This window comes from Anarhichas minor, unplaced genomic scaffold (assembly GCF_050575085.1).
Source record: "Anarhichas minor isolate MPS153535 unplaced genomic scaffold, ASM5057508v1 ptg000058l, whole genome shotgun sequence".
NCBI classification, from domain to species: domain Eukaryota; kingdom Metazoa; phylum Chordata; class Actinopteri; order Perciformes; family Anarhichadidae; genus Anarhichas; species Anarhichas minor.
Window position 1 is genome coordinate 5982683 of NW_027466504.1, and position 23221 is coordinate 6005903.

The 23221-nt window shown below is 42.7% G+C and overlaps 1 protein-coding gene across 1 annotated transcript in view; it reads left to right on the top strand.

The window, feature by feature from the left end:
- Positions 1-20927, top strand: part of adgra1b (adhesion G protein-coupled receptor A1b) — a 148320-nt gene extending 127393 nt beyond the window's left edge. The window contains exons 17-19 of the mRNA XM_076077200.1: positions 7633-7778; positions 19277-19372; positions 19487-20927. Of these exons, the coding sequence (XP_075933315.1) occupies positions 7633-7778; positions 19277-19372; positions 19487-20927 (1683 nt within the window). The remainder of the gene's footprint in view (positions 1-7632; positions 7779-19276; positions 19373-19486) is intronic.
- The last annotated feature ends 2294 nt before the right edge of the window (positions 20928-23221 follow it).

The following is a 23221-nucleotide window of genomic DNA, read 5'->3' on the forward strand; positions in this document are numbered from 1 at the left end:
TGCAGTGTGAGAGCAGGTGTTGTAGACTTTGTCGGCCCTGCCGCTGCTGCTCTTTAATTTATTATTTCAGTCATTTATCTAATTTTATCCCAGGGCCTCTGAATGTTTCTCGCTGCTCCTCCTTTACCCGATCACTGCTAACAGGACAACTCTCCACAGATTTGGGCAGGAGCCCAGATCGTCTGCTGCTCCGCTGGGAGGGAGGCGGGCCCCCACCAGACACAATTTGGGATAATTACAGGATTGCATGAAGAGCTGCGTGATTGCACGCGGACACGTATGCACATTCAAATGCACTCGTACGCGCGCTGCCTGCTAAAGTTCTCTCCCCAATCCCCCCCCGCCCACACACACACACATTGCACCCCCTTTCCCTCCTCCCAGGGGGACACATAAGTACACGCTCTCCCTCCGACAGAGGGAACTTCAAGGAGCTCTGAAACTAGCTTTGGCAGCTCTCGCCGCACTTCAAGCATGCACTCCCCCCACCCAGCCCTCCGCCCCTCAACCCTCCCCTCCTCCCTCCACCATCTCCACCTGCATCCCATACTCATCCTCCCGCTCCCCCATCTGTATGCCACTCTTCAGTGTTGCAGCCGCCTCCCCGCCCCACCGTGCCACTGCCGCTATGCAGCATCCGATGTCTTTACGGCCTCAAAGTCAAAGTCGCCTCTGATCTCTATTTCTATCTTTTCTTCCGTCGCGGCTCATTTTGTCGTCGATTCGTGCTGCACCCCGGCTGTCACGCTACGTCCCCCTGTTTGCTTGCATCGAGCTGCAGAACACACAGTGCATCCTTGTTTCCCCTCGCCTCAACTCATCTTACCTCGGACCGTCAAATTTTGGATGAGACATCTCAGTTGATTGTTCAGGGAGTGTGTGACCAGCGTCAAATAACCTATTAATTTAGCAAAGAACTTGGTGAAGGATGTGACCTAGATCTGAGGTTACATCCAACTGTCAGCTTAAAGATGCTTTACAGAGGATTTCCTCATTAGTGTGCCACTGTGAAATTAGTTGTGACAGCAAAGGCTGGCACAACTAATAAAAGAAGAAAAATACATTACAGTATCTGCTTTGTACTTCCATTGGGCCCAATTTGAGTGTTCCTGAGCTCATTTCCCCACATGTGAAATGCTTCCGGCAGACTGGTTACTTATGCATCCAAAACAGTAGGGAGGCAATATAATGAATATGACCAGAGAAGATGGCATGGAGGGACCTTTGAATTTAACTTAAATTGTTAAAACAAGTCATCTGACAGCGTCTTCACAGAAAATGCTAAAAAGGTTGCCATTCTTAACTAGACAAGTGCACTCCGTTGAGAGCAGATCTCCGCCCTCTCCCCTCCAAAACAAAGAAGATTTGAATCTCACTCAGTTGTCCCTCCCGGGCACCCTTACAGTCAAGATGGTGTCCACGATAACAAAAATCAGATTCATTCATCTGGTATCATGCGTATCTTTAGCGGAACATAACATATCGGGTGTGGAATTAATCTGCGGACACTCCGGTTCAAAAGACGACCAAACATTTCTATGGATGTCGGTGTCTGAGCCACGACAAAGGCCAAAATGTGGCCTGCAACAGACTAGGTAAGGCTTGTTAGTGGCCAAGCCGATTGCCAGAAATGGCTTTGGCTTCTGATGCAGCTGTTCACCTGCGGACCCTACCGGCCAGCTGAGAAGTCAGCAGTCAATGACGGTATACAACAGTCGATAAAACGTGTCTTTCAAAAATGGTCACCGCAACCATGCGAGGTCCCTAAGACCACAGTTACAACTGAGCATAAAGAATATCAGGCAGATTGGTCGAGTAGTAAGCCTAGCATGGACAGACAGAAAGATACACACACACACACACACACACACACACGAGCGAACACTGCAGAAAATGATGTCAGTAAAGTCAGCTACACGCATCAATAACTGAATGATGGAGTGAATTACTCCCTGTTTAAATAACAACACGTCCAGAGCAAACAATGGGTTTGTTTTGTCCTGAAGGCGATCAGACCGATAGAGTTACAGTCTCACCCGGAGCTCACTATCTGCCTCCTTCTGTTTTGTACCACAACTGTCAGTGGTGGTTGTTGTTCTGGTGTCTTACTGTGACGTGTTGGCGGGTGCTGACATCCTCTCTTTGTACTGTTTTACACTCTTTTTAGACTGTTATTGATGTTGTGTGACAAGTTGTCACACAGCGTCTCATAGTTCATATTGTACCATGTAAAATAGAGTAGATTTACACACAATGTAATGAGACTTCTCAGTAAATCATTGTAAATTCACATTTTCTTCTCCCACTGAAACACCTTTGTCTTTGTCTTGCTATATTAAGTCATACATTGCAGTTGACAAATACACATATTACTACGTGATCATACAGTTCAACCAACACCTCTCTAAAACCTTTTCAATTAAAAAATGATAACAGTCCTGAAGGTAGGAATGTGGCGAGACGAGATTTTTGGATCGTTGTCCCGGTGACGATAGAATATCTCCCTGATGATGCCACTTTGTGAACAGCAAATCCGTGTTGACATCGACGGGAGGAGAGCCATTAAGAGCTAGTTAGCTGTTAGCATCTGTGGGCAGCACAGTCCTGCTTGGCTGACGGCGACTGACATGAGGTGTGCATTGAGTTATGTTGCGATGCGTTAAAGCAAAAATGAGCATTGGGCGAAGTTAAATTATAACGGTGTCAGGATGTGGTCAAATGTAATCTTGAATAATGTTTGTTTTTTGGGAGAAACTTGAGGAGGATCATCAGGGATTAATTATTAATTCAAAACCAGCATGCAAACGGTAGTGAAGGCGTACATGTTGAAGTACATGGGATTTATTGTTCTGTTTGTGTTTTGTACCGTGGTATCGAGTCCCAGTGAGGACGTCACTGGGACTGGTATCCACTACTACATTCTGATACCGTTAGATCGTATGTAGGATTTATTGCAAGACGGCTGTAATAGATTGCATTTGGTTTTAGGTGTACCTAATAAACTGGCTGGATTATTTCTTAATCTGAGACTGTAAATCTTTACATTGATTTATAAAGACTAGCGCACAGTGAGCCTACAGTCCATACTTTGGTGTGTTTGCAGCGTACCTGTAACAGAAAGGTGCACAGCGAGCCTGCTGTGCTGACTCCTCATTACTTTCACCTTTCACATTAAATCACATTCTCTGTGACTTGACTTGTATCAAACATGACACCTCATGTCTCGTCTTCATCTTGTCACATCTGTTGCTCTTTTACTCAAATGACCATGAAGGAGCACGTAGCCTAAAAGCACTTCGAAGCTAACTACGGCTAATAAGTTGACTGTATGATGCGATACAGTCGAGGTGAGGGAGTCAAGGCCGTAAACGGAGACAGAGACACGTTGGAGTGTGCTAGCTTTAGCTCGTTCTAGTGACCTCATACGTCTGGATGCAAAATACAGACTTTTCTTTTCGGCTGTCACAATTTAATGAGTCTAAATCAAACCACATAATTATAATGCAATTACAGTGTAATGCTTCATGACTACACTCATAAGCACGTGAAGTGTTATGGATGCTCTTGACAAATTATCCATAACTATAGGTTGACTGATGAGGCTTAAAATACACAGTGACTTCCTGTACTCGCGTATTAATACACACCTCAACAATCCACTGTAGTAAGGACTCATAGTCTGCTTTTATGGCCCCTGCAGTCTGATTGTATGTGTCAAGTACAGTGACGTGCATATCGACATATCTATAATAGCGCATGCTTTATCATATTGTTTCATTGTTGCCGGCAAGTAGAGTGTAATGCATTTTCATGCATTTAAAATAATCCATGCTGCATCATAAGTGATTATGGTAACACTTTCTATGAGGTCGATAATGCACTATAAACATACTTGTAGTGCATTACAATCTGCCCACAGCACTGTTTAATTCTATTTATAAACACTCATAGATATTCATAATGCTGCATATCAATAATCACAACTCATCATACATCATTTTATAATGACTTATACGGTCAATCATCATCATTTTTAATGATTGCTGGTCACTCAGTGAGATTATAGTGCTTTATACATCCCAGTTATATTACATAAATGTATTTGTATAATGCATTATAGTTACGGTCAGTGGTCATTGTGTGCTTTAAATACAAATATTTTGTTTGTTCTTGCATGTACTTAGAATTAGAGGTAGAATAACTTATAATACCATTATAATGCATCATGACAGTGATTATTATTACGCATTATTAAAAGTTTATGTTTTATAACGATCGGAATTATAATACATTGTGATTCTTGCAAAAAAAAAGGCCAACAATTATGAAGTGTTACGGTACTTGAAAGTCATTATAACATGCGTTGTGACATGTGTTGTGCTTATATAAAAACACAGTGCTGTACGCAGATTAAAATGCATTATAAGTATGTTTTTAATTCATCATGGAAAGTATCACCATGACGATTATGCAAGAATAGCCAATACCATCCATAAGATACTTCAACTCATAATTCATTGCAATGTCATAATGTGCCATGACTGTTGACAGCAGACAGCATTATGTGTGTTAATGCGTGTAGCCATGAAGCATTATGAATGCATTATAATTCACTATGAATGCCCCCTTAATGCTTCTGTGTGGGTGTGCAGTTTGATTCATTTAAGGCGTCATCGTCAGCCCTCCTGAGTGATTACAAAGAGGGAGTCTGAGGTGACAGAAGCTCTGACTTTTCCCAGCTCTCATTTTCCAGCTCCCCGTTTTTGTTAACTGCATCGTGATTGTGCTGCTCACTGATCCGATCGCTGGCTCAAATCATGTATTTACCCACAAAGGGACATCCGGAGAAAAGCACACAGCAACTACCAATAGACCAATAGTTCAAACGGGACTGTGTTTATCAGACTGTCCTCATCAACATATCCATGCGCTGATTCATTATAGGTCTTATCTAAACATGCTTACCGTAACCAAAAAAAAGGTAAATGATTTGTTCTTTACTATGGTTTTGGAGAAACCAACATTGTAGGTGTAGGTGAGAGACAGGATGTGAACAGTGTCAAAGATGCTTGGCTGACCTCCAATCCAAGAGATTTTGCTTCAAAGAGAGAACAGTCATTATTCACACACGCCTACAAGAGGATTTGTGTCAAGAAAATGTAAACATAGGTGGTTTCCAGCTCATAAACAAATGACCGATGTGGTAGTTTCTCTGGTGACATCCGTGGCTGACGTCGTCTGAGATGGCAAGCTGCTGTTCCTGTTCGATTTCCCAGTTGCAGTCCTGGTGGATGATGTGGTTTTGGGTTTGGCATCATTATTTGGTTGCTTACTAGTCTGAGATCAGTGAGTGTGCTCATCTTTGGATTTTGGAGAGTCTTATGCAGTGTTGTTGAAATAGAGGGGGGCTGGGGGGGGGTCTCTTTTTAATCAAACCGATTTTTATTCAACTTGCTGGTCGAAACCAAAAGTGTCAGCTGGTGAGTTGAGAAGTCTTGCTGCTACACGGACAGTTTCTCCCACATAGTCAAGATTTGACCAGCTGCTGTCACAGTGTGTGAATCACAAGATGTCATGAAAACCCATCTTGTCAGGCTTCAAGTAATGCGCTTTATGTGCGGACCAATCAGCGTCCTGTAGGAAGCTACTGGCAGCTACAGGCGTGGTTTAGATGTGTGACGCGACGACACAGAGAGGCGACTGTTCGTTCAAAACAACATTGGCGGCTCCTACAGAGGTTAGCGTAGCGGCAATAGCATCGGTTAGATCATAACTGGTTTTCTTCATCGATAGAAGAGCAAAGGACGCCACTGAAGGCTTTACACGATGGAAAAGATGTTTTTGCTCTTCTCCAGACGTAATATCTAGAAACAGATTCTGCATTTATATGGAAAATCTCTACGACTTTTCAATCGCGGTTGAGCGTGATTTAGTTGAACTCAGGTAAACAGCCCGTGTGGGGAGCAAAAGAGGCAGAACACACTGGCCGAAATGCAATCTGGGAACCCATCCGCTATCGTCTGACGGTGGCGAAAGCTCGTGAACTGACTACTTGCGACGTCTCTCCACCTCCGGTCTCGTATCTCAAGTTGCTAATCGGACTGTAGCGCACGGAAAAGGAAGTCTTGGCCCAGATAATTGCTTTCTACACAGGAACCCCAGAAATACAGCCCCTCGCCCCCTGAGGCTTATCCGTCACCAGCCGATGGGTTCAGAGATTGCTCCCGACTGGCTTCGACATGAGTTTGATTGACAGATGGTACATCCAATCAACTGCCAAGTATTCTTTTTGAAAGTGCCTGCCCTTTTCCCAACAGTTTCCAATGAGGGCTTCTCAGATGGTTCTCTGTAACAAACCATCTGGCGCGTCAGGTTACATCTTGACTGAGGATGTCCAAAAACCTGACTGTCTAGAATAATTAATAGAACTCATACAGGGGTCCCTGAAATCATACTTATACACGCCTCCAAGGTGCATCTATACTGCATTACAGTATAGTATTGTATAGTAGTACTGAACATGCTTGACAACTAATGTACAATTGTGCGGTCTGTATTAGCTATTAAAGAGAATTGCTAGATTGACAGCATGCTTTAATAATGCAATTTGACTTCCTGCATTAGGGGTAAGTTCTTGTTTCTTTATCAGGAACTTAATCAGCCAGTTGTGATCAATGTGCCCCCCCCCCCACACACACACACACACCTTCACCATCTCTGATCATTTGAGAACTCCTCCTCTCCCCCTTATTTCCATTTTGCAAACACACGTCCTCCCCGTCTGCTCTTGGCACTAATGAAGCTCTGACTCCGCAGCAGTGATTGACTTCCCACCCGCTCTTTGCTCTCTATAACCAGCTCAAGGACATTTCCAATTAGCATCTGGACTCTGGTACACTAGCTTCAGTCCCTAGGCCTACCAGGCTGGCGAGAAGCCATTTGATTGGGTGTCTCAGGTTGTCACCTCATGAACAGACTGACTGGGTGGAGAAAAGGCTCAGCGCATTCTAATTTTCTCTCTCTCTCTCTCTCTCTCTCTCTCTCTCTCTCTCTCTTGCTCTCTCATAACTCTCTGCTCTTTCTATGAGCTGGCAAAGCCTTTAAACAAAGTTAGATCAGTTCCCCCATCCAAACATAATTCATGAATATTAAAGCGAGGAAGAGCGGAGGTACGTACGCCGCGCATTTCGGAACACAATCACGCCCTGGTAGTTGTCAACGTGACTATCATTTATATTCAGATTTGTTATTCGCAGTGCACACCCCCGTGTCCTCTAACTCAACTGATAAGGAGCTGCTCGGTATCCAACAGTATAACCTCGCCGTAATGCTCTTATCCCAAAACAACCTTGATGATTCAGAAGCACTTTTTGAACATTTCTTGTATCATTGTCTTTTAGCGAAGGATAAGACAAAGCAGGCAGGTCTCTACGGAGACACCCTTGGAGTGACATTGATGATGGGTATTTTTTTGAGAGAGGAGTGGCAGCTCCCCCCTGAACATCTTCGCTTTGAGTCACAGGAATATAATCAAGTCTGACATTTTCCAGAGAGACACAGTGTACAGTATATGGAAAAAGTTCAGAGACGTCGAATAAATAACTTGACGCGCCCTCTTTCACCCTACGTCAGGTCGGGGTGGTGCTGCACTACTCGTCCCTGTCGACCATGCTGTGGCTCGGGGTGACGGCCAGGAACATTTACAAGCAGGTGACCAAGAAGCCTCCGCAGAGCCAAGATGGTGACCCGCCTCCGCCCCCTAAACAGCCCCTGTTGAGGTAAGCAGAAATGTCCTCGCAAAACCTCCTCAACCCTGACTGCCTCGAGACGGAGGAGTAAACAAACTCCTTTATATATGTGAGTGCTTTTGATCTTTCTGGCTCTGTTCTTGCTGCTTGCTGTGTGTGTATATCTTCAGAGGCCAAGGACTGGTTAACTGTGCAATTATTTGCTTTGCTATTTCATTTTTTCTTTTTTCTTTTTTTGTCATTTCATTACCTGACTGAAACTGTGAGAAGTCTTGTACAATCACTGGCTGTACCCGGCCCAGCTTGAATGAATGATTTTAAGCTGTGGTGGAAGTACTCGGATCCTTTACTTAAGTAAAAGTGCCAATACAACAATTCTTGGTAAAGCAAATTCTGCAGACTATGCGACTATTATTATGAAATTGTTGATGCATCAATGTGTAAGTAGTACTTTACTGTTGCAGCTGCTCGGCTAGGTTTGCAATAGCTTTACGTAGTGTAGTCCAGTGGGTCGGGCCTCCTCTGAAGATACATCTGAGGGGGTCGCACAATGATCAGTGGGGGAGGAAAGAAGAAAAAGCAGAAGAAACCACTCGCTTAATGTATATTTGATGTGTATTTTTAATGTAAAATCTTAACCTGAAAACGAATGTATTGGAGTAAAAAGTCAAATATTTTGCTTCTTAAATGTTGTGAAGCAGAGGTATAAAGTAAATTAAATACTTTTAACAGGAGCAGCTGCCATGATGTAAATGTGACAGATTTATAGCTTTACAGGCTAATTTTCATCTTCAGGCGCTGGCAGGTTGATGGCATTAAAAGAAAACATACAAGATAAAAGCACAGATAAAAGCACACTGACAATGAGTAGAACAATGTAATTTGATTGTCCAATAACCACCGGTCTTTAGATCCTTAGTTCTGTGGGTTCAGTGTTCCAGGAATGTGATGGCCAACAGGAAAAGGCTGACTGTCCAAAGGTACTTTGTCGATGTGGTATTTTTGAATTCATTGAGCGGGGGAGGGGCCAGACCATGACAAATGTTATAGATAGATAGATAGATAGATAGATAGATAGATAGATAGATAGATAGATGTATACTTTATTCATCCCCAGGGGGAAATTTGTTTGTAGCAGCAGCAAACGAAGTTACAGAGTAAACATCTTATACACAAGTAAAATATCTACAAATTTGATCATGTTTGAGAAGTTTAAGCCGTGCTTATTAAGTGTTTCTACTGATTTGATTTGAATGTGGTCCTACCTGTCTGCGTCCAGCTGGTAACACAGGAGTTCATGTGTGGGAGAATCGTGGCATTGATGTACAACTTTGAGGCCTTTGAGTTTCTTTATTTCTAATTGCAAATGTCCAAATGAATGTGGCTTAAGTGAACTGAGTAATTAATCATATGTGTGTTTGTAAGGTTGATTCGTCCTTCTCCCGTCCAAGTGTGCAGAAGTGTGTGTATTGAGTATTCGTGCGTATGTATATTGATTTATGCTAGTTTATGTATTTTCTCGGGTGTTTGCTGGCTCATGTTTCCTTTTAGACAGCAACAATAGCTTTACACAGATGAGTTATTGCATCGTTTATCTGCAGAGACATCCACGTTTGCATTCTTTCAAGTCTCTGGCTTTGTTCACTCTGTAGTCACATAGCTGTCAGGTCTTCCTATTTATACCGTTGTGGCTCTCCTTTTGGATTTTTTCCCACATTTGCTCATGTTAAGAAATTGCATTTTTAACCTGAGTCACTGTCAGCCACGAGGAAAGAAGCTTAGGTTTTACATGATAATGATAATGATAATAACTCACTTATTGTGAAATGCCAGAGATTATGAAGCCAAAATAATTTCTCTTCATCAGTCAAACTTGTGTTCTGAGACCTATTTAGCTCATACTCACCTGTTACAGGTGATATTCAAGCTGTTAACTGCTGCAAAGCAACAATAACTCTGACAAAGGGAGTTGCATAAGACTGACAAGCAGCAGTCAGTTAACTTCATATGAATAAGAATGAATGTCTTTAAGTATTTTCCTTTCTTTCCTCACTGGGCTTGTCTGGTCATTCAACTATTTAGTGATTATCATTAAAGTACAAAACAGTCTACCTAAAGCCATTTAAATAGAGCAACAGTTGGGTCAGAGGGAACTATAGAGGATTGCCTTGCAGCTGTTTTAATCTCATTAACCTAAGCATTGCCATCATCATTATCTGTGGCTTTCTATGCTCCTGCCCAAAGTCCCAACCAGGTGTACCTGTACTTGAAATTGTATTAATTGTTAGAAAATACAAATTATGATAAAATAAAAAAATAAACTGTATATCCTAATAAGAGTACATATTTAGGAAGAATTAGGTACAGTAATTGTATCGTCATGGTAAGAAACACAGCTATGATAGGCTAACTGCACGTTACACACCTCTCACAAATGTGAGTCAGCTGGAACACCTTAAGGCCATGCTGTTGCATGAAAACTAGTTAGCAAGCGAGCAGAGAAGTCACTATAATTACCTAAAGGTCATGGATAAAAAAGTAAGGGATAAACACTTAGTTTAAAGTAATAGATGAATAGATAAACACTATTAGCTCAAAGCAATAGATAAACACTGTTAGCTTACAGTAATAGATAAACACTGTTAGCTTACAGTAATAGATAAACACTGTTAGCTTACAGTAATAGATAAACACTATTAGCTTACAGTAATAGATAAACACAGTTAGCTTACAGTAATAGATAAACACTATTATCTTACAGTAATAGATAAACACAGTTAGCTTACAGTAATAGATAAACTATTAGCTAAAAGCAATAGATAAAAACTGTTAGCTTACAGTAATAGATAAACACTGTTTGCTAAAAGTAATAGATAAACACTGTTAGCTAACAGTAATAGATAAACACTGTTAGCTTACAGTAATAGATAAACACTGTTAGCTAAAAGTAATAGATAAACACTGTTAGCTTACAGTAATAGATAAACACTGTTTGCTAAAAGTAATAGATAAACACTGTTAGCTAACAGTAATAGATAAACACTGTTAGCTTACAGTAATAGATAAACACTGTTAGCTTACAGTAATAAATAAACACTGTTAGCTAAAAGTAATAGATAAACACTGTTAGCTTACAGTAATAGATAAACACTATTAGCTTACAGTAATAGATAAACACTGTTAGCTAAAAGTAATAGATAAACACTATTAGCTTACAGTAATAGATAAACACAGTTAGCTTACAGTAATAGATAAACACTATTATCTTACAGTAATAGATAAACACAGTTAGCTTACAGTAATAGATAAACTATTAGCTAAAAGCAATAGATAAAAACTGTTAGCTTACAGTAATAGATAAACACTGTTTGCTAAAAGTAATAGATAAACACTGTTAGCTTACAGTAATAGATAAACACTGTTAGCTAAAAGTAATAGATAAACACTGTTAGCTTACAGTAATAGATAAACACTGTTTGCTAAAAGTAATAGATAAACACTGTTAGCTAACAGTAATAGATAAACACTGTTAGCTTACAGTAATAGATAAACACTGTTTGCTAAAAGTAATAGATAAACACTGTTAGCTTACAGTAATAGATAAACACTGTTAGCTTACAGTAATAGATAAACACTGTTAGCTTACAGTAATAAATAAACACTGTTAGCTAAAAGTAATAGATAAACACTGTTAGCTTACAGTAATAGATAAACACTATTAGCTTACAGTAATAGATAAACACTGTTAGCTAAAAGTAATAGATAAACACTGTTAGCTTACAGTAATAGATAAACACTGTTAGCTTACAGTAATAGATAAATACTGTTAGCTTACAGTAATAGATAAACACTGTTAGCTAAAAGTAATAGATAAACACTATTAGCTTACAGTAATAGATAAACACTGTTAGCTTACAGTAATAGATAAACACTATTAGCTTACAGTGATAGACAAACACTGTTAGCTTACAGTAATAGATAAACACTATTAGCTTACAGTGATAGATAAACACTGTTAGCTTACAGTAATAGATAAACACTGTTAGCTAAAATTAATAGATAAACACTGTTAGCTTACAGTAATAGATAAACACTGTTAGCTTACAGTAATAGATAAACACTGTTTGCTAAAAGTAAGGGATAAACACTATTAGCTAAAAGCAATAGATAAAACTGTTAGCTTACAGTAATAGATAAAAACTGTTAGCTTACAGTAATAGATAAACACTATTAGCTTACAGTAATAGATAAACACTGTTAGCTAAAAGTAATAGATAAACACTGTTAGCTAAAAGTAATAGATAAACACTGTTAGCTTACAGTAATATATAAACACTGTTAGCTTACAGTAATAGATAAGCTCTGTTAGCTAAAAGTAATAGATAAACACTATTAGCTTACAGTAATAGATAAACACTATTAGCTTACAGTAATAGATAAACACTGTTAGCTAAAATTAATAGATAAACACTGTTAGCTTACAGTAATAGATAAACACTGTTAGCTTACAGTAATAGATAAACACTGTTAGCTAAAAGTAATAGATAAACACTGTTAGCTAAAAGTAAGGGATAAACACTGTTAGCTGTAATGGATGGATGGGTGAAACAAACACATGACTTTCACCCAGCAGACCAGTATTCCTTTCCCGCGTGAAACCAAAAGTCAGCCGTTGACTTATTTACGTTGACTATTTAACTTATGTACAACTTCACGTAACAAACATGTTTCAATCCAAACCAACCCATGATCTGTTACTAAACCTAACTAGGAAGTTTTGTTGCCTAAACATAGCCAAGTAATTGTTGTTATAAATTTACAATGTTAAAGACGTGTTTAAAACTGCTACCACATGTCCGTATGTGACAAGTTGGGAATGAGAAGGGGTTCGTTAAATGACATGTGGAAAGCTTACAAAGCAATGAGAACGGGGCGTTAAATGACACGTAAAAAGCTTAAAATGTATGACATGGCATGTGAAATGTCCTTTAAAAAGGCTTGCTATTAATATGCCTTACCATGAGATCATGCTGGGAGTAGTAAGCATGCAAAATTGACCACCTAAACATTCATAATTCACTTGCATGGAAAAAAAATGATTGATCTCCAATTCTTCATCTACTATGAAATCAACTGAAAAGACCAGCTTTGGAACATGACAGGCGTCATCTGACAAGGATATGGGGGTAATGTTACATCAAGACAAAAAATGTTAGGAACCACTGCTCTAGCCTGACAATGATGTGTTTTTTTTTTGTAGTATTAAAACATTTTGAAGCCTCAGATTCTGCAGTTTTCCCATAGGTATAGATACAAATTCTGGCAGGCATTTGTCAGAGGAAAATGTCTGGAATAGCTGAACTGGGTGTTCAGTAAATGTTTTGGCTCAGTTATTCTGTTTGAGGCTTCCTACTACCCTGTAAGGCAAAAAGAATGGAGGGCAGATGAATGTCAGGAGGAGGAGGAGGAAGGACGAAGAAGTGAACGACTTAAAACAAGCTGTTACTACGGCATCACCCCCGTGCTATAACTAATTACCTCAATCACCCAGGAGGCTGCTGAGCCAGGAGCGTTATCACAAATCTAAATGCATTTAGCCCTTTGACCCATTAAATTCCTATTCCCTTAGAGACACACATAAGATTGAATTTCTACTTTTAATGATTATGATTTTACTTTTTTTCACTCATTCTCCACTTCATTCCTTTTCTGCTTACTCGCGACGTTTTGCCGTGTTTAAGAGGATCAGCTTGTGGACACATGCGGCTCTCTTCCTCCACGGTGAGAAGGTGCTGCGTGAGCTCTTCTGCACATTGCAGCTGGAGCTGAACTCCAAGACGCTTCGACGAGAAATCCTTTTAAGGGAAGGTTTCGAGAGCGCAGATACGGAGGCAAACAGAGGGCGCACCGTAACAAATGCCTGTTTGTCATCTAATCATATTCGGTTTTTTTACAGAATCGTTTCCTTAAAGCCGTTGGAAAATATCAAGTGCCGTTTCAGTTGCTTGAATTTCCATGAATTTTGCGAAATATTTTCCAGATGATACAGCGAATGACCCCCACACAAGAAAATGATTTATACATGTGGAGCTGCACTGGATGTGAACCCTAGTGGAATAACTTACTGTTTGCTTTCTATGGGGTGTTTTAGAGGTTTTTTGGGACACACGTAGCACTCACATGGACCTTTATCACCCATACACCTGGAACTAATATCTATAAAAACATCTATAAATGAGCAGCATCTTATGTCTGACATTATTAAAAACTGATATCTGCTCAATAATGTATTCTTGAAGACTCGCTGAAAGTCACTTAGGATAAGGACCCCACCAGATAAGGATCCCCCTCAATGCCACCGGCAGCACTTTGCTCGCAAAGCAGATCCTCAGACACCTGCGTGATCAGGGGTTTTAGTGTGGAATGTTCTCGAGGCTCTCCCATCATGCACCGCTTGTGAATGAGATAATTTGTCTGGGGCCAGGCGGCGGTGGGGGGGGGCAGGTCGTGTGGCGCGGCAGTCGAGTTGATCCACAGTGATTGACTGTAATGCTCCCCGTCAGACAGGCTCAGGCAATGAGACTTAGCAGCTGGAGACAAATCAATTTCTCCTCCTCCCTCCCCCTCGCAGCAACCGGCCTCTTCATCCTCATCTACCTCTCGCTGTCCCTCCGCTCCTGACAGCGTCTGACGGCGTATCCAGCACACCGTCGCATGCTGACCTTTGTCAGAAAGCCTGCTGCACCGCGTTGGACCACACACACATTAAACGTCCCTGCTCATGCTGTTAACTGACAGTCATCTGGCGTGATGGGCGCAGATCATTCTTCTAAAGCAAGACTTGCCTCCTAGTATAGAATCTCCAACATCTGTTCAATGTGACCAGCAGCATTTTTCCCCAGCTGTCAATATTATTAAGGATTCCAAACAGGCTAATGCACTTCTTAAAAGACACAGAGTAAAGCTGTATTACACAGATCTGCTTTTCCCTGGTTCGGGGGGCGCTTTAGAGAAGCTACTCTTAGCTTTTGAGAGGGAAATGGCTGGTATCAGTGAGTGGTGATGCATTATGAGATATGTGTATTAAAAAATGAAATGGTCTAGTGAGGTAGAGTATCGCTCTAAAATCACAAAGTGACTTAACATCAGTGGAAAGAAGAATATGAAATGAATATACTGGACGGTTGCACAATGCTGTTTTAAAGCAATAGTTCTGCATTTTCAGAAACAGGCTTAATCATTATCTGTCCGAGTCAGATGAGAAGACTCTGGAGACACCACTCTCATATCTGTCCCTTAAAGGGGAACTGCGCCCATTTTCAAAATTCATACATGTTATTCCTGTGGTCTAAGACAGTCCAGAAATGTTAGTCAAAATAAACAACTCTCCCCCAAATCCAAAAACTAGATTGCTCTAACTCAAATCTGTGGTGTCATCAAGTATAAAGTGTGGAAATGCTCCATAGATAATGAATGGGGCGAGATGTTATAGATCAGTGTTTCTGGGGATCCACTTTTGTAAAACCATTGCGAACCAATTCACAACAGCGCTTATCTCTAAATTATTACAGCACATTGAATTTGTGCGTAAATGAAAGTTCCTGACCATTTTTACTGCCATTTCCACATCACCTTATCTTACCTTTAATAGGTAATTTAGCCATTTTGAAGAGATATACATTTGATAAAGCACAACTTTGTTAAATACATTTGTTATTGAAAACATTTACACACGTTAAATACGTTATAAATGAGACCAAATAAACGCTTTTAGGCGGAGTTAACGTAGAGAATGTACGCTAGCCTTTCATATAAGATTCAATGTTATTAGTAGGCTACTATTATCAGAACAATGCAAACATCCAGGCACCCCCATGTGGCTCAAAGGTGTTCTGCAGATATAAAAGACCACGGAAGACATTCAGTGGAATTCTGCAAAATGATTTGATGACCCTGATAAAATCTCCAGCGACCCAGTCTTTGGGAATGACTGAGTATAGATGACGCTGGGAGCATCCGGGGGAATGTTCCGAGTATCCGGGTACATTTTCAGTTTCACAACTGAGAGCGCCACAATAGAATAAAGCTCATTCGGGTGTAAAAAAAGAAAACAAGCATCGATTCTCCCATTCATTTCTTATACACCCGATGACATCACACAAGTTTGAGACTTGTTTGAGACTCATGTTCACAGATATTGATTGATCTTTCCTCGGCCATGGAAATAACTTATTGGAATTATTCATATATGTGGTGCTCCTCTTTAAATAAAAGGCTACAGCTAGCAGCCAGTTACTGGAAACAAAGGGGGAAAAGCTGGCTCGGGTCCGTCAACAGGTTAACAATATCTGCCTGACCAAGAAATACTGTGGCACACAACTTCTCATTAAACCACAATCTGAAATGTTGACAGTTTTTGTACGCATTAAATGCATTATAATGCGTTAATTAGTGAGCTTTAGAAGTGCTGTTACCTTTGGACAGAGCCCAGCTAGCTGTTTCCCCTGTTTCCAGTCTTTATGCTAAGCTAAGCTAACCCCAGCTGTGCTATGTGGATCCTGGACCGGGTCCAGAGAGAAGGACAGCTCGCAGTCACAAGACAGAGGACGGTGCGTGAGCAGAGGAGCGAGGATGGCTGTGGAGTCACCGTGTAGCTGCCGGCTAAAAGGCACTTCAGGGTCTATTTATATCAAATGATTGCTGTTCCTAAACTCACTCAGAAGCACAACTCTGCATTCACAGCCTTTTCTTTTTAATAGAATGGCCAACAAAAATGCATCCGTCAAAGTGTTTGTGCATTGGAAAGAATGTCAATGTGAAGGAGCACCTTTTTTGCATAAAAGCAGAGCAGCATTTAGAGAGTAATTGGATCACACATGTAGGTATGTGTTTTTTGCATGTATGCTCCATGTAACACAAGCAGGCTTTCCTAGAGGGGATAAAGGGGAATGAGGCTTATACAACACAGGGCGCTTTAACATCCTAGTTCTTCTCATTTATGCTTTTCTGGCTGACTGCTGTGTAAATGGCTTTCTGTTGGAGAGGAGAGTCCCCCGGGGGAGCCGTTCCACTGACAGGCCGGTAATGCCCCCCCCCCCCCCCCCCCTTCTTCATCCATCCACCGAAACACCCCTCGCCAAACCAGCCCAGACAAACATCTTGATTGTAATTGAATTTTTTTGGGGGACGGGTGCTCTGTGACGGAGGACAGATTGGGAGAGAGAGACTGAGGGAGAGAAGGGACGGAAACCGAGGAACGAAGATGGAGGAAGACGGAGTGGTGGAAAGGTTAGACCGGTGACAGAGGTTGAGATTGAATTGGAAGGAAGAGGAAATAGCATAGTGTTGTATAGGAAAGTGGATGACAGAGAGAGAGAGAGAGGGGGGGGGGGGGGGGGAGTGCAGAGAAAATGGGCTGCTGGGGATCAGCTTTGTTCCTGCCCGGGATTCTTAAAGCTCATGACATGTGCGATATTGTGACGCAAGTGCATTGTTGAGAGTATCGCCCGTGTACCTGAAGAATGAGGAAAGTGTATTCACTGGGAGGCAGATGAGGGCCTGATCATACCAAGCTGATGAGAAGACCTTCTGATTCTACATAGGTAGAACTCATCATGGCGATACTCAAGGCGGTTACAGTACAATAGAGGCAATTTTAAGAGCATCGCAGAAAAATAGCAAACATGTACATTTTCTTTCTTCTTTCCATTGTTATTTCCTCATTTGTTCACAGTCTGCTGCTGACGTTACTTCACATTCGGATGCGCTGCCTTTGCTCTTAATGTGTTTAATTGCATCTCGCAGTCGAGCATTGTTGTCTGAAAAGGCTCAAAACCAACGTATAGTGTGCCGAGTAGGGTTACAGAGGTATGAACTGGTTTCATGGTCTACTATGGTATAATTGACGGTTATCATGCCATGCACCTTTGGGTATCTACGGGAAGGGTGTCCCCTTCTAAGAATTTACATAGTCGAATCTGATTGTATATCATCAACTGATTGTTGAATCATGTTTTTTTCAGTGCTCATTGATCTCCCTGCGTTTATGCTTTATGTACCTGTAGAAAAACAATAAAACTATTGTCATGGATACATGTGACTATGGCTTAGTTGTTCAGAATAATGGGCAATGCTTTGTTCAACCAAAGAAAAACATTGTTTCATTCCTTTAAGGGTTAATGTACCTAATAATGATAATAATAACAATAATGATGATTGTGTAATACCGTATGCCGTGACGATTATTGTACCATACAAACCCCTAATGCTGAGCAGCAATGATCCAAATGTGTAGTTAAAAGCGTGTAAAGGCAATCCTCTGCGTTTCTTGAAGCACTTTAGTTGTCGGCCACTTGCTCGCTCTACAGAACAGATAAGCTTCCAATTTATTAAATGTAACAATCCACACTGAATCCCAGACATGTCCAGCCTGGTGGAGGGCAGACGCTCAGTGCAGCTGTTTTTATCTTGTAAAAACTCAGAAGCTTTTCTTTTTTTCCCATCTTCAGCCAATAAAGGCCTTTGGATGTATTACTACACAGCTAACATAAAACTAAATGGGACCATAATTTACTAAATGAACATCATGCTGTATTGAATAAGACTAGCGATTGAGATCATAAACTCATGTTTACAATGTTTACTGAGGTAATAAATCAGGTGAGAGTCATTTTCTCATAGACTTCTATACAAGCTGACTTCCTATTGTAACCAGAGGAGTTGCCCCCTGATGGCCAGTAGAAAGAATGCAAGTTTAAGGCCCTTCAGCGTTGGCTTCACCTTTCAGAACCAGAGGTTGCCACCTGGTGTCATGTGAAGTCACATTTGTACACAACAGGCACTATTGCAACAGTTTATGAAGTCCTTAGTGTGGTTTGTATGTGAAGAGGAGAACGTTGCGATTGAAACTACACCTACTCGCTTGAAAATGTTTGTCACTCAAGAGAGTTGCAAAAATATTCCAAACTAACTTGAAGGTTCATCCTTTAAAATGAAAGTTTCCACCAGCGTAGGTTAACCGCACCGACTTCTGGTGCTTTGCAGGCAAAACTGAATTAAAATTCCGTGTCTCCTTCTGCTCGTATCCAGGTTTCTCTTCACGTCTGCTGAGCTGTTACAAACAGCAGATGACATAAATTGCAGCTTGACAAGTCAATCATGCCCACGTCGATAGGAAACAGATTTGTTTCACACTTTGGTTTGCAGCAAAGAAAACAAACAGTAGGTGTGATCACAAACACACTGACAAGCTCAAAAGTCTCATTTGAGGAAAGTGGGGGAAGGACAGCTGGCAAAGACATTCTCGTGCCTTCTCCTCAGCGTCACTGCTTGTTTGTTGTGAGCTCCACTCGCTGCACCAGTCTAACATCTTATTTGTCTGTTTGGATCTTTCTTTTATTATCTTTCTCTTGTGCCTAAAACAATTTCCCAGTCACATTTTCACAGTGTGCTGTTGTAATCCATGTGATACAGGATTCTTAAACTTTCTTCTTGTCTCTGCCTCTGCTTGTCCCTCTATCACCTCACAGATTTTATTTAGTCAGTGGTGGAGTGCCCCTCATCATCTGCGGGGTCACGGCAGCCGTCAATATAGACAACTATGGCAGCGGGGAGCAAGCGCCGTAGTAAGTCCTTCATTTGTTTTGTGCTGTCAAGGTTAAATTGCACACTCTGCTGCATGCAGTCTACAGTCTGTTATTCATACATCTAAGTAATAACTTTGTGTGTGTGTGTTGCAGCTGCTGGATGGCGTGGGAGCCCAGCCTGGGAGCCTTCTTTGGCCCCGTGGCCTTCATCATCCTGGTGACATGCACCTACTTCATCTGCACCTTCATCCAGCTGCGGCGACACCCCGAAAAGAAGTACGAGCTCAAGCAGCTGACGGAGGAGCACCAGAGGCTGGCCGCCGTCGACGTGCCGACGCACTGCCACCAGGGAGCCGAGCCTGGAGCCCTGGCAGCCCCGTCGGGTGGGGGCCACTGCCCCGCTGGCTGCCCGGGCGTCCCCATCAACCCCGCGCTGCTAGCCAATGAGCACTCCTTCAAGGCTCAGCTCCGGACGGCGGCCTTCACCCTCTTCCTGTTCCTGGCCACCTGGACCTTCGGGGCGCTGGCCGTGTCACAGGGCCACTTCCTGGACATGATCTTCAGCTGCCTTTACGGTGCCTTCTCCGTCACCCTCGGCCTCTTCATCCTCATCCACCACTGCGCCAAGCGCGACGATGTCTGGCACTGCTGGTGCTCCTGTTGCCCCGGGCGACGCGCCGACGCCTGCTCCGGCGCCTGCTCCGGCGCCCACGGGCCCGCCCAAGCGCGGCCCAAGGTCAACGTGAATGGAGACACCACCGGGCACGGCCACGGCCACAGCCACTGCCACCACGACTCACCATGTCAGGGCAAAGCACTGACGAGCTGCAGCCATTGCAGCTTAAGTCACTGCAAGCACGCCGCCCTTCCGTCCTCGCAGAATCACGTGGCGTGTCTGGCACCGGTGACGCCGTGCTGCGCCGCCCTGCATAGCCAGCAGCTGATGGAAGAGGAGCCGTCGGCCACGCACGTGCTGCTACATGCCGACCCGGAGGGTTACCGGCCGGGGATCCAGTTGCACCCCTGCCTAAAGAGCAGCACCAGGACTAAAGGCCGTCACTTCAGCCGGCGGGCCGGGGCCGGTGCTTGCGGGGCTGGGAGCGAGAGGGAGTACGCCTATCACATCCCCTCCAGCGTGGATGGAGGCAGCGTGCACAGCTCACACACTGACAGCCCCCACAGCACGCACGAGCGCCACGCCCACATCTGTCCACATCTGGCCCACGAAGGCCACCATGATGGACATCACACATGCCACGCCGCTGCAGCCACCACGCACGAGGCCCTGGCGTGCCATAACCCCTGCCACAGGCACATCTGCTGCACCAAGGCAGACCTTTTCCCTTCCCTGTGCCCGGCAGAGGCCGGCGACACAGGCGTCTTCCTGTGTGGCTGCGGCAAAGTGGCCGAGCAGGACCCGCTGGCGACACATCACCACCTGGAGATGCACGCCCCGCGCAGACAATCCTACCCCCAGAACCCGCCCAATCAGAATGGGATTCTTAAGGGGGGCCTGCACGAAGGACTACTGTACACTTCGGACAGCACGGGGAATATACGCACTGGACCCTGGAAGAATGAAACTACTGTGTAGTGTGGGAAACAGGGGAGATGGGCAGCACCCCTGTTCATCATCCCGCCAAAAAAAATGAAACCCTTGCCTCCCTTTCTAGAAAAAAATGAATTGAACAACATTTGAAACATCATAATCAGCGTGGGATGTTTTTATTTTCATGTCCTCATGTTTTTATGTGTGCTGTTTTACTGTACAGAAATCCGATCTCACGTAAATGCTCCCCACGGAGCGTCCATACACAGAACAGAATCTCCTCCACAAGAAGAATTTATGAAACGTATGTCACACCAAACCATCAGCTGTAATTGAAGGTATTTCCACTGTTCCATATTACTACAGATGTCTCTCTCTCTCTCTATATATATATATATACAAGAACATGAATGGTTGTATGTATGTGTGTTAGTGCTCAAAGGCAACACGCTGCAAGATTTTTTTACTTGAATCTGAACCCATCAATTAGCCCACGATGACCCAGTGAACCTCCAGAACTCTTGACATCCTTGTTTTAGACGACTAAACCAGCAATTTTAGACTTCATGGGTATTTTTGCCATCCAGTCAAGCAACTGTGAACATCTATTAGAGATTTTCTAAACAATATATACAAAGATACTGTCGCTTTCCAGTGTGGATGCCAGTTAAGTTGTGAAAATCAAACGCAACAGAAAAAGAGAAGTGAAATGAAGCATCCTCTTCCAGGTTGGTATTGATCGTGCTGTCTGTATGATGTCTTCACTGTTGTGTTTCTTTTTTTCTGGAGAGAAGTAAATAACGGCAGCTTCAACAGCAACAGCTTCGGCCATTGTGAATAGAGAGTTGGTGTCATTGAGTCATTGGATCCAGTGCGGCCACATAGAGCCCGGCCCCCACAGCCAGTTCACTGCTAGTGTGCAGGCTTTTTAATTCCTTTCAGCTCAGCTCGCACATAGTATCAGGCACCAGTGTATGGTTCTTTGTAAAATCAACACTCAAAACGTTTTCAGAAAAAAGAGTGAATGTGATTATAGACGAAACAACAAGCTGCTCTGGGAAACCTGCCTGTGACCAACATAGGGCTGGGTATCGGTACTCAAAATAACCCAGTAACCGGTAGTATTGAAACTTCTCCAGTCAAACACGACCTGCATTTGATCTTTTTTGCGCCCAGATCAGGAAAAAGAAAAATTTATAGTTTGCTCACAGCCAATCCATTTCCTACCTGCACAAGGGAGGCGACAGTTAGCAGCTAGTTAGCGGTGCCAACGGCGCGTACACCGCTAACAGCAGCAAGAGTGCTGACAGAGCTAACAGTGTTAACCTTGGGGCTGGGGGGGCGGAGGGTTTCCATTCACATGATGGGTATCAAATTAAGTACCTGATTGCCATCGCTATCACTTTAAGGGTACTGGTATTAGTATCGTTATAGGTCAATTTTAAACGATACCCAGCCCTAGTCCTATTATTTTCCCTCAAAAACGAATTAAACATGTAGGCCAACCTCACCCACTATTAGCTAAAGCCACAAAAGGACACATGGCAGAAATAAGTGCAAATGCAGTCCCTTTAAGTTTTTTCTTTTTTTCTTTCTTTTGTCTTACTACAGCCCCGAAGCATGCCTTGTTGTATGTAACGATGTTTTTTTGAAAGTGTAAATGAATGCCCATCCATGAACATATTATTTGCCTCGAGTGCTGCAGCTTGCCGTATATAGTTTTCTGTCACACTCTTGGGTTAAGCCTAGTATTGTATTGTTTCCCACTAGAGATCTCCATTTAACACGAGCGAGGGCGGGTTCACACCTTAAGGTCCAGTGCCTGAATCAAACCAATGCCAGGATGATACATTGTTTCAATTTTTCAACTGGTCCGGTTTGCATTCGCCAACGCAAAACTCAAACGTTCTAGAAATTGTAAACAAAAGTCCTGTGGCGGTCATAGCGCTTGTTCCTCGGCACTTGTAATCTGCTTTCCTACGCTGTGACAAGAATGTGGGGATGAAACAAAGTTGTTAAATGTTATTCTGGATGGCTAGTTAGTTAGCTAGCTTGCTAATTCCGCCATGCTTTCATGCAGCACTGCTTACAGAAAACGTGTCAAACAGCAGGTGTCTATCACTCCTCGCTGCTCGGAGACCATGGAGCTAGCGAACCCTCCCCCAACTGCAAACTAGTCTCCTAACGGTAGGGGAGGGCATGGAGGCAAAAGCGCTAGCTAGCTAATTATCTCATTTGAGTTGTGATAAACACTGAATTCCTAAAATTCACTAGTAGCAAATAGGCAACTAGGTCAACAAGCAAACGGTTTTTTAAACCAATGAAACAACAACAACGTG